This window comes from Pristiophorus japonicus, unplaced genomic scaffold (genome assembly GCF_044704955.1).
Source record: "Pristiophorus japonicus isolate sPriJap1 unplaced genomic scaffold, sPriJap1.hap1 HAP1_SCAFFOLD_727, whole genome shotgun sequence".
NCBI classification, from domain to species: domain Eukaryota; kingdom Metazoa; phylum Chordata; class Chondrichthyes; family Pristiophoridae; genus Pristiophorus; species Pristiophorus japonicus.
Genome location: NW_027254642.1, coordinates 180433 through 196297, shown reverse-complemented (window position 1 = coordinate 196297; position 15865 = coordinate 180433). Strand labels below are relative to the sequence as shown.

Below are 15865 nucleotides of genomic sequence, written 5' to 3'. Positions count from 1 at the left end.
ACCGCCCGCTGCCTGGACCGGCTGATGGCACCCTTGGCCGTGCCCAGGAGCAGTCCTACGAGGAGGCCCTCGGACCTACCCGCTCCCCTCCGCACAGGGTGCCCAAAGATCAGGAGAGTGGGACTGAAGTGCAGCCAGAATTTCAGGAGCAGCCCCTTCAAATAGTGGAACAGGGGCTGCAACCTTGTGCATTCAATAAAAACATGGAACACGGACTCCTCCAGACCGCAGAAATTGCAGGCGGCCTGGGAGTCCGTGAACCGGCTTAAAAATTTGTTGCACGGCACTGCTCCGTGCACCACCCTCCAGGCCAAGTCCCCGATGAATAGTGGGAGGACCCCTGCGTAGAGTGCCCTCCATCGGGGACCCCCGCCTCCTCCGGACGGCAAGATGGTACGCCATGGCGTGTCCGGACGGCCGGCGAGGATGGCAAAGTTGAGGGTGTGCAGGAGCAGCCCGTACAGGAAACCCCTCCGCGCGGAACTGAAAGGCACGGAGGGGATTTCCCCGAGGCGGCTCAAGTTGTGAGGCGCCGGCCCCCGAGGGAGGTTCCGGGGTTTGGCGCCGATGAGGAATTCCGTCCGGACGGGGGTCAGTTCGGACGGGATCTCCCCACGTGCTTGAGCCTCCTCGATACACCTAACGGAGTCAGGGCCCAGAGCTGTTTTTAGCGACTCGATGGCATCGGCCGCGCGGCGGACGTTGGCAGAATTTAGGCGCCGCGCCAGCGTGACTGGCGCCATCCAGCCCGCTCCTCCGCCATCGAGCAGGTCCCTGACCCTGGTCACCTCACCAGCCACAGCCCTCTCTTCCGACCGCCACATGAAGCCTCGGCCGTGGAGGTACGGATTCCCGAGCAGCGGTTCCTGCAGGACGGCCGCCACTCCAGCCGGCGGAGAGCTGCGCTTGGTGGAGACTTTGTTCCAGACCCTGATGAGTTCCCTGTAAAAGACAGGCAGCTCCCGGAGGGCGGTCCTGGCACCCCCCAAGTTCACAAACAGGAGCTGCGTGTCATAATTGAGGTCGAGCTGCTGGCGGAAGAAATACCTCGCCAGAGCACACCACCTAGGAGGGGGCTCGACGTAAAGGTATCTCTGCAGGGTCTGAAGACGGAAAGTCGCGAGCTGGGCGCTGACGCACACCAACGACTGACCGCCCTCCTCAAGCGGGAGACTCAGGACCGCGGCAGAGACCCAGTGCTTCCTGTTGTTCCAGAAGAAGTCCACCAGCTTCTTCTGTATCTTGGCGACAAACGCAGGGGGAGGGGTCAAAGTGGCCAGCCGGTACCACAACATTGCGGCCACCAGCTGGTTTATGACTAGCGCTCGACCCCTGTAGGACAGCACTCGGAGCAGTCCTGTCCAGCGCCCTAGGCGAGCGGCGACCTTGGCCTCCAGCTCCTGCCAGTTCGCCGGCCAGGCTCCCTCGTCGGGGCTAAGGTAGACTCCCAGATAGAGGAGATTCCTTGTGCATGAAACTCTTTTAGGAGTCTACCTGCAAAACATAAACAACATTAAACTGTGCCACCCGACCTGGGTGACACAGCAGACATTTTCAAGCCCCTTTTTTTTGGTTTTTGGTTTTTTTTTTTTTTGGGGCGCTAAAATCAAATTTTTCCAGTGCCCCCTATAAAAGGAGAGGGGGACACTAAAAACACCGGCAATTAAAACAAATTAAACTTTAAAACGTAAAATCAAATTAAAATTTGGTTGCCGGGCGTGATGATGCACTCCAGTCCCTCCGGTGCCCACCTCTCGCGGAAGGCCGCGAGCGTACCGGTGGACACCGCGTGCTCCATCTCCAAGGACACCCTGGACCGGATGTAAGAGCGGAAGAGAGGCAGGCAGTCAGGTTGAACGACCCCCTCGACCGCCCGCTGCCTGGACCGGCTGATGGCACCCTTGGCCGTGCCCAGGAGCAGTCCTACGAGGAGGCCTTCGGACCTACCCGCTCCCCTCCGCACAGGGTGCCCAAAGATCAGGAGAGTGGGACTGAAGTGCAGCCAGAATTTCAGGAGCAGCCCCTTCAAATAATGGAACAGGGGCTGCAACCTCGTGCATTCCATAAAAACATGGAACACGGACTCCTCCAGACCGCAGAAATTGCAGGCGGCCTGGGAGTCCGTGAACCGGCTTAAAAATTTGTTGCACGGCACTGCTCCGTGCACCACCCTCCAGGCCAAGTCCCCGATGAATAGTGGGAGGACCCCTGCGTAGAGTGCCCTCCATCGGGGACCCCCGCCTCCTCCGGACGGCAAGATGGTACGCCATGGCGTGTCCGGACGGCCGGCGAGGATGGCAAAGTTGAGGGTGTGCAGGAGCAGCCCGTACAGGAAACCCCTCCGCGCGGAACTGAAAGGCACGGAGGGGATTTCCCCGAGGCGGCTCAAGTTGTGAGGCGCCGGCCCCCGAGGGAGGTTCCGGGGTTTGGCGCCGATGAGGAATTCCGTCCGGACGGGGGTCAGTTCGGACGGGATCTCCCCACGTGCTTGAGCCTCCTCGATACACCTAACGGAGTCAGGGCCCAGAGCTGTTTTTAGCGACTCGATGGCATCGGCCGCGCGGCGGACGTTGGCAGAATTTAGGCGCCGCGCCAGCGTGACTGGCGCCATCCAGCCCGCTCCTCCGCCATCGAGCAGGTCCCTGACCCTGGTCACCTCACCAGCCACAGCCCTCTCTTCCGACCGCCACATGAAGCCTCGGCCGTGGAGGTACGGATTCCCGAGCAGCGGTTCCTGCAGGACGGCCGCCACTCCAGCCGGCGGAGAGCTGCGCTTGGTGGAGACTTTGTTCCAGACCCTGATGAGTTCCCTGTAAAAGACAGGCAGCTCCCGGAGGGCGGTCCTGGCACCCCCCAAGTTCACAAACAGGAGCTGCGTGTCATAATTGAGGTCGAGCTGCTGGCGGAAGAAATACCTCGCCAGAGCACACCACCTAGGAGGGGGCTCGACGTAAAGGTATCTCTGCAGGGTCTGAAGACGGAAAGTCGCGAGCTGGGCGCTGACGCACACCAACGACTGACCGCCCTCCTCAAGCGGGAGACTCAGGACCGCGGCAGAGACCCAGTGCTTCCTGTTGTTCCAGAAGAAGTCCACCAGCTTCTTCTGTATCTTGGCGACAAACGCAGGGGGAGGGGTCAAAGTGGCCAGCCGGTACCACAACATTGCGGCCACCAGCTGGTTTATGACTAGCGCTCGACCCCTGTAGGACAGCACTCGGAGCAGTCCTGTCCAGCGCCCTAGGCGAGCGGCGACCTTGGCCTCCAGCTCCTGCCAGTTCGCCGGCCAGGCTCCCTCGTCGGGGCTAAGGTAGACTCCCAGATAGAGGAGATTCCTTGTGCATGAATGACAGAAGGATAGTTTGCAGGTGAAGCAGGCAATCAGGAAGGCGAATGGAATGTTGGCCTTCATTGCGAGAAGGATGGAGTACAAAAGCAGGGAGGTCCTGCTGAAACTGTACAGGGTATTGGTGAGGCCACACCTGGAGTACTGCGTGCAGTTTTGGTCACCTTACTTAAGGAAGGATTTACTAGCTTTGGAGAGGATACAGAGACGATTCACTAGGCTGATTCCGGAGATGAGGGGTTTACCTTATGATGATAAATTGAGTAGACTGGGTCTTTACTCGTTGGAGTTCAGAAGGATGAGGGGTGATCTTATAGAAACATTTGAAATAATGAAAGGGATCGACAAGATAGAGGCAGAGAGGTTGTTTCCACTGGTCGGGGAGATTAGAACTAGGGGGCACAGCCTCAAAATACGGGGGAGCCAATTTAAAACCGAGTTGAGAAAGAATTTCTTCTCCCAGAGGGTTGTGAATCTGTGGAATTCTCTGCCCAAGGAAGCAGTTGAGGCTAGCTCATTGAATGTATTCAAATCACAGATAGATAGATTTTTAACCAATAAGGGAATTAAGGGTTATGGGGAGCGGGCAGGTAAGTGGAGCTGAGTCCACGGCCAGATCAGCCATGATCTTGTTGAGTGGCGGAGCAGGCTCGAGGGGCTAGATGGCCTACTCCTGTTCCTAATTCTTATGTTCTTATGTGTATACTGCTCGCCGGTTTGAGGTGCTCACCGATCAGTTTGCTGAGCTCTTCAAAGGTTTTGTCCGCCGGTTTCTCGGGTGCGAGCAGGTCTTTCATCAGCGCGTACGTCTTAGGTCCACAGCTGGTCAGTAGATGTGCCCTTCGCTTGTCAGCCGCTGCATCTCCCAGCCAGTCCTTCGTGACAAAGCTCTGCTGGAGCCTCTCAACGAAATCGTCCCAGTCCTTACCAACACAGTACCGTTCCTCTGTGTTACCAGTGGCCATTCTCATGAGTCGTTGATTCCCGTTTCTCGTCGCCAAATGTAGTGTCCTTACACACTACTATCAATTCAAATGAGGCACATTCTGCAGACAAGGTCACTCTGTGACCTGAACCTTTATTCACAGGACCAAGAAGTGATGACCCTGCGTGGGACCTCCCTTTATATACCTGGAAGACCAGGTGAGGATTGTCTCCCACAAGTTCACTCCCTGTGGTCAAGGTGTGCATTTCTTAGGTGTATACAGTGTGCAGTGTTGTTACATGAAGGTTACATACATGACAAGGAAAATACTGTGGATGCTGGAAATCTGAAATAAAACAGAAAATGCTGGAAATTCTCAGGTCAGGCAGCGTCTGTGGAGAGAGAAACAGAGTTAACGTTTCAGGTCGATGACCTTTCGTCAGAACTGGAAAATGTCTTGGCCCTAACCGTCTCCTTTTCCCCATGGACGTCCAATCCCTCTACACTTCCATCCCTCAACAGGATGGCCTGAGGGCGCACCGCTTCTTCCTCGAGCAGAGGCCCAACCAGTCCCCATCCATCACCCTCCCCCGCCTGGCTGAACCTGTTCTCACATTGAACAACTTCTCCTTTAACGCCACTCACTTCCTCCAAATTAAAGGTATTGCTATGGGAACCCGCATGGGTCCCAGCTTAGCCTGCCTTTTTGTGGGATACATGGAACATTCTTTGTTCCAATCCTACCCAGATCCCCTCCCTCACCTCTTTTTCCGATACATTGATGCCGCTTCCTGCTCTCGCCCCGACTGGACGATTTTGTTCACTTTGCTTCCAATTTCCACCCATCCCTCACTTTCACATGGTCGATCTCAGACACTTCCCTTCCTTGACTTTTCCGTCTCCATTTCTGGGGATAGGTTGTTGACCAAAACCTACCATAAACCCACTGACTTCCACAGCTACTTTGATTACACTTCCTCCCACCCACTTCCGGCAAGGACACTGTTCTATTCTTCCAGTTTCTCTGTCTCATCTGTTCTGACGATGCCATCTTCCATGCCAGTGCATCCGATATGTCTTTCTTTTACCTCAACTGTGGTTGAGAGACCTCAACTGTGTCCATCCCATTTCCTGCACTACTGCTCTCACCCCTTCCCCTCCCTCCCAGAACCACCATAGTGTTCTCATTGTTCTCACCATCCATCCCACCAGCCTTCACATTCAACGGATCACCCTCCGCCACTTCCACCACCTCCAGCGTGATGCCACCACAAAACACATCTTCCCCTCCCCTCCCTGCATTCCAAAGAGACCACTCAATCCACGACACCCTGGTCCACTCCTCAAACACCCCCTCCCCTTCCCACCTTCCCGTGCAAGCGCAGGAGATGCAACACCTGCCCTTTTACCCCCTCCCTTCCCACCATCCAGGGCCCCAAACACTCCTTCCAGGATGTACTTGTACTTCTTTCCATTTAGTATACTGTATTTGCTGCTCACAATGTTGGGGAGACCAAATATAGATTGGTGAGCGCTTCGCGGTGGGAGCAGGACTTCCACGCTGGGGGCTAAAATTCCCTGTCCCAGAAGGTTACCGCCCCCAAGATGGGAGCCTGTGCGGGGAGGCAGAGGGAAGATGAGGGGAGACGGGGGCGGGGGATGGAGGGGAGAGTGGTGGAGGTGGGGGGGCGGAGAATCCCAGGGCAGGGGACGGGAGGGGCCACATTGCAGCGAGGGTCTGGGGTGGGCGAAGTGTGTTGGAGGGGCGGGCCTGGGGGCTCTGTGCCTCGGTGCAGTGAGTGTTCAGAGTGGGGTGGACGGGTTGACTGCGCAGATGGCGGTTGGTGGATGTGGTGTGGTTGGCGTCGCCGGGGCGTGACTCCGGGGGTGTTCGGCATTTGGGAAGGATTCTGACGGGACGGTGTGGGTTGGGTGTGGGGGGAGTATTCCCGGTGTTGGGTGGGTCCGGAGCCAGGGGGGTGGCACGCTCTTGGGGTGGGGGGTGGGCTGTTTGGGGCTGGGATTGGGAGAGACTTCTTCACTCGGGGAGTTGCTGGCCTGTGGGGTTCCCTGTCGCGGAGAGTTGTTGATGTTCATTGGATGTGTTTGGGAGGGAGTTGGATATGGTCCTTGTGGCTGGGGGGGTCGGGGGGGCGGTGCTGGGGTGGGTGATCAGCCATGATCTTGTTGAATGACGGTGCAGGCTCGAAGGGCCGAATGGCCGACTCCTGCACCTATTTTCTATCTTTCTATGTTTCACGGAACACCTCCGTTCAGTCCACAAGCTTGACCCTGAGCTTCTGGTTGCTTGTCATTTTAATTCTCCATTCCACTCCCACTCTGACCTTAACCTCCTACACTTTTCAAATGAAGCTCAATGGAAGCTCGAGGAACAGCACCTCATCTTTCAATTGGGCATTTTACAGACGTCCAGATTCAATATTGAGTGCAATAACTTCAGATGATAACCACTGCTCACATGTTTTAAGACAGCAGTTGCTGGTAATGATTCTGCTTCTGTCATTTTCAGCTCCTCGAGACCTCTGTGTCCATCTTTTCTTTCTTGTCCCATTACCATCTGCTTTTGCCTTGCACCACCATTCCTTTTGTCATTTAACGTTTGCCACTGCTGATGAAAATTCAACGACCTGAAGCATTTGTTTCCCTCGCCATTGATGCTGCTGAGTATTTCCAGCATTTTCTGTTTTTCTAATAAACACAGTAATGTTTTCTACAGAAGTCCATCCAACCTACCCTTACTGTCAATTTGGAACCCACAGCCCATTATCCCCTATCCTAGGAATTTACCCGTTCTTTTAAAACCCTGTCACGGCTCTCTGTCCCATCATCCCCACTGGTAATCTAATCCACCACCGCTGACTGACAAAATATTACCTTCATTTCCTATTTTGCTTAGACACCCTTAACTTTGCACATGAAGTTTTGTGTCAAATTCTAGGTATGTGACCAACTCCTTCACAACTAATCTCTTAAATAAAGAAAAACATTACTTGTAGCTCTCAGAATCTCACATTGCTGTGTATCTCCAGATATCAAAAAAGTGATCTTATAGTAACACTGTTAACCATTCACAACACAATCTTGAAGGGGCACTGCGGGTATTGTCAGTGTTGGCAATGACACTGAACACTGGGAGTTGGCACAGGCGGTTTGACCTGATTAAACAACCCCTCCACCTCCATCTCCCCTCCCCTCCCTCCACTCCATTCCCCACCCATCCCCTCCCTCCACTCCATCCCCCTTCCCCCTCCATCTCCCCTCCCCCCCTCCATCTCCCCTCCCCTCCTCCCACTCCATCCCCCTCCCCCCACTCCATCTCCCCTCCCCCCACTCCATCCCCCACCCACCCTCCATCTCCCCTCCCCCCACCCATCCCCCTCCCCTCCCACTCATCCCCCTTCACACCCCCTCCCCTCCCACTCATCCCCCTTCACACCCCCTCCCACACTCCATCCCCCCCAATCCCATCCCCCTCACACTCCATCCCCCACTTATCCCCCCATCACTCCCCCCCTCCCCCCCACACTCCCCCCTCTCCCTCTCCATTCTCCCTCTCCTCCCTCACTCCATTCTCCCTCTCCTCCCTCACTCCATTCTCCCTCTCCTCCCTCCATTCACCCCACACTCCATCCACCCATCCCTCCCACACTCCCCATTTCCCCACTCCATCCCCCCTCCCCTCATCCCTCCTCCTCCTCCACTACCCTCGCCCCCTCATCTCCCCTCCCACTCCCTTCACCCTACACTCCCTCCACCCATCCCTCCATCCCTCCCACACTCCCTCCATCCATCCCTCCCACACTCCCCATTTCCCCACTCCATCCCCCCATCACCCCTCCTCCCCGCCATCTCTCCATCCCCTCTACTACCCTCGCCCCCTCCCCCTCCACTACCCTCGCCCCCTCCCCCTCCACTACCCTCGCCCCCTCATCTCCCCCTCCACTACCCTCGCCCCCTCATCTCCCCCTCCCACTCCCCTCTTATCCCCCCAATCTCCACCCCCCCCATCATCTCCAATGTCCCCTCATCCCCCCATCTATCATCCCCCTTCCTTCCCCATCTATCATCCCCATCTATCATATCCCTCATCCCCCAATCTACCCTCCTCCCCCAATCTCCCCTTCCCCCTCCTCATTCCCCCCATCTTCCCCTCATTCCTCCCCACCCAACCGCCCGTGGACGCGCAGCCGGTGACGTCATCACTCCCGGCGGCGAAAGCTGTCACGTGCCCACCATGGCCCCTCGGCGGCGGCGCGCGCGCGAGGCCGGCCCCGCCCCCTTTGCCGTTATTCCCGCCTCACGGGCCGGCCGGCCGCCCAATCAAATCGGGGGGGGGCCCGGTGGCGGGGGCGCGCACGTCGCATTCGACCAGCCTGCGTGCGCGTGGCCGAGATGTGACGGGGGCGCGCATTCGCCTCCCCTCCCCGATTCTCCTGCTCCCTCTCTCTCTCCCTTTGTGCCGAGCAGACGCAGGCGAGAAGACACAATGGCGGACGAGAAGCCCAAGGTAATGCGCAGCGTGAGGCGGGGGAGGGCGGCGGCGGCAAGCCCGAGGCCTGGGCGCTGGGCCCGGACACAGCAGCGGGGCCACCGCCCCGAGCCCTCCCCCGGCCGCGGGCTGGCGCTGCCCGGCCCGGCCCGCCGCTGTCGCTCTCTCGCTCCCTCGGTCCCCATTTGAAATTTTGCCGCCATATTCGGAGCGGCCTGGGCTGAGGCCTGAGGCGGGGATCGCGCCGCTCGCATCCTGCGGGCCCCGGCCTGGGCAGCTCGGTGAGGCGGGGGCCTGATGCCGGGAGAGTGTCGCGGGCCCAGGGCGGGGGAGGCTGGGGTGTGAGAGAGGCACACGCCGACTGAAGCCCTGGTGCGGCGGCCGCTCCAGCCCGGCCTCACTGCGATATGTACAGTCGCAATGGTCCGGGCTAGCCCCGGCAAACAACCCCACCCTATAGAATGGCCTGGCTATATCACGCCCGATAGAATGGCCCGGCTATATATCACGCCCTATAGAATGGCCCGGCTATATATCACGCCCTATAGAACGGCCCGGCTATATATCACACCCTATAGAACGGCCTGGCTATATATCACACCCTATAGAACGGCCCGGCTATATATCACGCCCTATAGAATGGCCCGGCTGTATCACACAGTTACAGAATGGCCCTGCTATATCACTGTATAGAATGGCCCGGCTATATCTCACCCTATAGAATGGCCAGGCTATATCTCACCCTATAGAATCACCCGGCTATATATCACTGTATAGAATGGCCTGGCTATATCTCACTGTATAGAATGGCCTGGCTACACATTTATATAATGACCAGGCTATATTGTGCCATGTTCTATATTTATATCTAATGGTGAATCTATATTGTGCTATATATAATGGCTCAGTTCTATATTAGATAGTGGTGAAGCTATATTGTACTATATATAATAATGACTCATTACACTAAGCCAATGCTTCACCTGTACATTGGGGAAAAAAACTTCACTTACTGACCAGTGTGTAAAATAGCATGCAATTACAGAAGCTCAGAAGTCAAGATTGTGACTTCAAAATGACTGCACATATGCTGTTGACCACCTTGATGTAGAGGTGGTGGGGTTCAGCGGGGGGCCGTTCAGCCCGACTGCCTGCTTCTCTTCCGCGGTTACATCCTAGCCAGGGTGTCCCTGGAGATGGAGCACGCGGTGTCCACCGGTATGCTCACGGCTTTCCGCGAGAGGTGGGCGCCGGAGGGACTGGAGTGCATCATCATCCTCGGCAACCAAATTTAAATTTGACCGTTTAAACTTTAAAGTTCAATTTGTTTAAATTGTCGGTTTTAGTACCCCTTTTAATAAGGGGGCATTTGTTTTACAGATACAACAAAAATAGTTGTAGAGGTGGTGATGGGAAGACATCTGTACAGGCCAGCAAAGTAAAAATATAGCCCAAAGGGCAGAAGAAACGTTTGTGTTGTATAGTGTCTGGTGCCTTTGGCTTACTGCTGGTGGTGTAGTGCCTCTCGCACTAGGGAAAGAACAACCTCTTGAGGTGGATCTCTTTGGCAGAGGCAGTAGCATCACTGTGTTTATGTTGGAGCTGTGGGAAGGCTGCAGTTTGTAAATAACTGAGTCATACAGACTAGGGTGCAGTATCTCGAGGTTAATCTGAAAACTCTGCAATTACACTTGAGATCCTACAGTTGAGCCCACTGCTCTTCTCTCGGGAAAGGGAAACGTGTCCGTGTTTGTGGACCTGATTGCTGTGCGGTCACCCCTTCCGGAAAGGGAACAGGATTGGGTTTGACTGTGAACCCCACCCCTCCCCACATGCTCAAAATGCCTGCTAATGCTCACTCCCTTGGTTCAGACATTAACCAGTTGGGCAAAGTATCAGAGGGTGACTGGTGCCTGTGGAGCTGTAGTTCTTAACTAGAATGAGAGCTTCCAAGCATAGGGGAGAAAATCGAGGTGTGATTTTTGAGCCAATGCAACTGGTGAACTTTTGTAAATAGTAATTGTCAGCAAGTGACTTAAACTGCCGTAAGAATTACCTGGCCAGCATGAGCGAGCTCTTTATTTAACGCATCTTCCTTGTGCTGGCCAGCCTGTGCTGCTCACATGCACTAGTTATTCTTGTTTTCTCTGTTACTCTGAACACAGCCGCTTAGATGCTCGTGTGCTGTAGGGTGCAGGTGTATAGATAGATGTGAAAATATATTAAATTAAGGCTTGTGAGCTTCACAGGAGCTGGTGCAGACAGTAATCTGGCTGTACAACTGCCTGCTGGCCTGAGAGGAGTGGGAGAGATTCAGAAATGTGTTGGCTGGTATAGAGCAGATTTCATGTGCATTGTAGTGTTATGACGTCATCATATAGAAACATAGAAACATAGAAAATAGGTGCAGGAGCAGGCCATTCAGCCCTTCTAGCCTGCACCGCCATTCAATGAGTTCATGGCTGAACATGCAACTTCAGTACCCCCTTCCTGCTTTCTCGCCATACCCCTTGATCCCCCGAGTAGTAAGGACTTCATCTAACTCCCTTTTGAATATATTTAGTGAATTGGCCCCAACCACTTTCTGTGGCAGAGAATTCCACAGGTTCACCACTCTCTGGGTGAAGAAGTCTCTCCTCATCTCGGTCCTAAATGGCTTACCCCTTATCCTTAGACTGTGACCCCTGGTTCTGGACTTCCCCAACATTGGGAACATTCTTCCTGCATCTAACCTGTCTAAACCCGTCAGAATTTTAAACGTTTCTATGAGGTCCCCTCTCATTCTTCTGAACTCCAGTGAATACAAGCCCAGTTGATCCAGTCTTTCTTGATAGGTCAGTCCCGCCATCCCGGGAATCAGTCTGGTGAATCTTCGCTGCACTCCCTCAATAGCAAGAATGTCCTTCCTCAAGTTAGGAGACCAAAATTGTACACAATACTCCAGGTGTGGCCTCACCAAGGCCCTGTACAACTGTAGCAACACCTCCCTGCCCCTGTACTCAAATCCCCTCGCTATGAAGGCCGACATGCCATTTGCTTTCTTAACCGCCTGCTGTACCTGCATGCCAACCTTCAATGACTGATGTACCATGACACCCAGGTCTCGTTGCACCTTCCCTTTTCCTAATCTGTCACCATTCAGATAATAGTCTGTCTCTCTGTTTTTACCACCAAAGTGGATAACCTCACATTTATCCACATTATACTTCATCTGCCATGCATTTGCCCACTCACCTAACCTATCCAAGTCACTCTGCAGCCTCATAGCATCCTCCTCGCAGCTCACACTGCCACCCAACTTAGTGTCATCCGCAAATTTGGAGATACTACATTTAATCCCCTCGTCTAAATCATTAATGTACAATGTAAACAGCTGGGGCCCCAGCACAGAACCTTGCGGTACCCCACTAGTCACTGCCTGCCATTCTGAAAAGTACCCACAGCACACTACCCCCAATCCCATGTGCTTTAACTTTGCATCTTGGATTTTGAAATGTTGCTATCTGCAGGCAGACAATTAAATGATTACTGTATTGGAGTGACACCAGGAGGCTGTATACATACACGTAATTTACATTCTACACAATGTTAGTGTAAGGACTTCTGTTTGAAATATACTGTTCAGACCCCTTACTGCTGTGCGCTTATCCAGTGAGTAGTTGATCCCAGCTAAGGCAGGAATAGGTAAGTTCCAATTCGCTTCAGAGCTCATTGGTTACGGAGGGCAAAACTGACCAATCCTGGTGGCTGTCCAGTCACCTCTACTGTGGATATCGGGTGCATGACATAGAATTTACGGAACAAAAACAGGGCATTCGGTCCATGCCAGTGTTTATGCTCTGCACAAGCCTTTTCCCACCTCTCTTCATCTAACTGTATCAACATATCATTCTATTCCTTTCTCCCTAGTGTACTTATCTAACCCCTCTTAAAGGTATCTATGCTATTCACCTCAACAACTGGTAGCGAGTTCCACATTTTCACCACCTTCTGAGTAAAGAATGGGTGAGGTCAGGATTAGGCTCTGCTTTGATACCTCCATACTCCACACAATCAAGGTTCACATAAATAATGGTCACTTGGGTGATGGACTATACTGAGGCGTCGATGTCATCGGAGGGGGGAATTGTTGAGTGGAAAAAGAACAAAAATGTTGTAAATGTGGGAAATCTGAAATAAATAACCAAACTGAGTATTGGAAGCACTGTGCCAGCCAATGAGTTGGAAACAGTCTCGATCAACTGCAACAAACAATGCTCGTGACCTTAACTGCAGCAGAGTCTCTCAGTTAAAACGCAGTGTACATAATATAAATTGATGATTTTCTCCAGCAAAATGCAGTGAGTGGAGGAAAGTTAAATAATACAAATGATGTGCGTAAAATCAATCCCAGTCACTTAGAGCAATGCGGTCTCCAGACGTGATTAAAATTGGAATTGCCCAATCATCTCGATTCTGGCCAGGGCTTGTGATGTCACTTTTTGCAGCCATTTTGGAATCAACACTTGCACCAATCACAGGCCTCAAGTTTCCACACGCGGCGAAAAAGGCGCACCTCAGAGTTGGGCGTTTGTTTTTCGCGCCGGAAAAAAAGTGCGGTTTATGTCTGCTTGGCACGGCGCATGGGGCGGAGCCTACCACTCGCGCCGATTTTGTAAGTAGGAGGGGGCGGGTACAATTGAAATGAGGCTTCTTGGTGCCGGCAACCCTGCGCGTGCGCGTTGGAGCGTTCGCGCACGCGCAGTCTGAAGTAAACATTGGCACTCGGCCATTTTTAAAAGTACTGCAGAAAAAGTGAAGATTTGTTTCTTGGACCCCTGCAAAGGCTTGTATTTTAATTTTCTTGATATTTCTGTGTGAGGGAGTGCTTTTAGCAGCACTGCTGAATAAATCACCTGCTGAAATCAGTGAGTTCAGCTTTTCACTGCTAAACTTGCAGAACCGGTGCCTGCAAATTAAGAACTGTGTGTTTGGAGAAATAAAAGTGCCAATTCAACTTTGCAATGGATCAACTTCCACCAAGAACAAAGAATTTCTTGCATGAGGAAGCAAACCATTGCATAATATGTGGTGCACCCATTCTGCAAATTTAAATATAAAGATGTCGATGTGGCTCCCTCTCCCTGTCCAAGTAGCCTCAGTCAGTCCCCCTCACAGCTCGAAGGCTGCTGCTGTTCTTTCTTCGGCTCCCGACCAGCCACTGACGCTGCTGCAATCCCATGGCCGAATGGCCTCACGTCCGCTCCTGATTCTTCGGCTCCCGACCAGCCACTGACGCTGCTGCAATCCCATGGCCGAATGGCCTCACGTCCGCTCCTGATTCTTCGGCTCCCGACCAGCCACTGACGCTGCTGCAATCCCATGGCCGAATGGCCTCACGTCCGCTCCTGATTCTTCGGCTCCCGGCCAGCCACTGACGCCGCTGCAATTCCATGGCCGAATGGCTCAAGTCCATCCGGGTGCTGCATCTTCGCGGGGAATGAAGGCCTGCCTCAAGCACAGCAGCTCAGCTCGAAGGCTGCTTGCTGCCTGCCGCTGCCGTCGAGACGAGACACTGACACCACACCCCTGCCTCAAGCACTGCAGCTCAGCTCGAAGGCTGCTTGCTGCCTGCCTCTGCCATCGAGACACTGACTCCACACCCCTGCCTCAAGCACTGCAGCTCAGCTCGAAGGCTGCTTGCTGCCTGCCTCTGCCATCGAGACACTGACGCCACACCCCTGCCTCAAGCACTGCAGCTCAGCTCGAAGGCTGCTTGCTGCTGCTGCCGTCGAGACACTGACGCCACACCCCTGCCTCAAGCACTGCAGCTCAGCTCGAAGGCTGCTTGCTGCTGCTGCCGTCGAGACACTGACGCCACACCGCTGCCTGAAAGGCCTGCCTGAAGCACTTTCACACAGGTAGGAACATGGTTTATTTAATCTTTTCTTTGCTTATAAATTTTTATTCAGGTTGGATTTATTTGTATAATATTTGTATAAGTATAACTAAGGATTGATTGTAGAATTTAATGACTTCCCTTCCCCCCCCCCCCACCTCGTTCCCTACGCCTAATTTGTAACCTGCGCCTGATTTTTTAAAGTGTAGACAAGGTTTTTTCAAGCGTACAAAAATCTTCACTTACTCCATTCTAAGTTAGTTTGGAGTACGTTTTCACTGTGGAAACTTTGAAATCAGGCGTCAGTGGCCGGACACGCCCCCTTTTGAAAAAAAAATTCTGTTCCAAAGTGAAACTGTTCTACCTGACTAGAACTGCAGAAAACTAAATGTGGAGAATTCCGATTTCTAAGATGCTCCGTTCAGGAGCAAATCATGTGGAAACTTGGGGCCATTGAGAGGGAATTAATGGGTTAAATGACTTGCAAATTGTTAAATAGAAAACTGTTAGATGATATAAAATCAACAGTGGGATAATGGTGAGAAATTAAAAAGACAAAATATTGTCCTTTTTTAGGAGGTGAGAAGACACTGGAGAGATCTGTACAGAAAGAAATAAGAAAATAGAGGAACGGTTAACTGCCAGTGCAGGAGATCTGAAATTAAAACAACATAAGCAAGTAAATGCTAGGTCCTGTTTAGTTTGCTGCAGTGAGTTTAGTGTTGCTGATCTGTGCAAGGGTCAAACCTGCAGATCATAATGGATGGTCTATTTAAATTTAATTCAGATATTCTATAAAGAATTGCATAGCTGGAGAAGGAAACAGCCATTCATGTGGTGCTGTGTCTGGTATTAACTTATATTATTGGTTAACACATGTGTTTCCTACATTTACAAAGAAGAACTGATGTTTTATGATTGTCTTGGTCCTGTATTTGGTGTTTGGGAATGTCTTCCTTTCTCTGGAATAAAATCCTCCCATGGCTCTGACCTTGCTGAATTCCCTGCAGCTGTGACCTATGCTGGTCTCTGAGGTTAGGGGAGGGACTAAATAGTTGAGGTTAGGGGAGGGTGTTTTTCCCCTCCTCCTAATGGCGTTAACTTGTCGCTGGTGGTATGAGTGCCTTGCTCAAGTAGCCATTCTTTACCTTTCTAACCCAAGGCTACCGAGACCAGTTTTATTGTTCGTACCACCTCTCTGGCTGAGAT

At 52.9% G+C, this 15865-nt stretch overlaps 1 protein-coding gene across 1 annotated transcript in view; it reads left to right on the top strand.

Moving 5' to 3' along the window:
* Nucleotides 1-8564: 8564 nt before the first annotated feature.
* The window catches only part of LOC139256447 (small ubiquitin-related modifier 3), a 36913-nt gene continuing 29612 nt past the window's right edge, over nucleotides 8565-15865 (top strand). Inside the window, exon 1 of the mRNA XM_070874227.1 lies at nucleotides 8565-8796. Coding sequence (XP_070730328.1) covers nucleotides 8776-8796 — 21 coding nt within the window. The 5' untranslated portion in view covers nucleotides 8565-8775. The remainder of the gene's footprint in view (nucleotides 8797-15865) is intronic.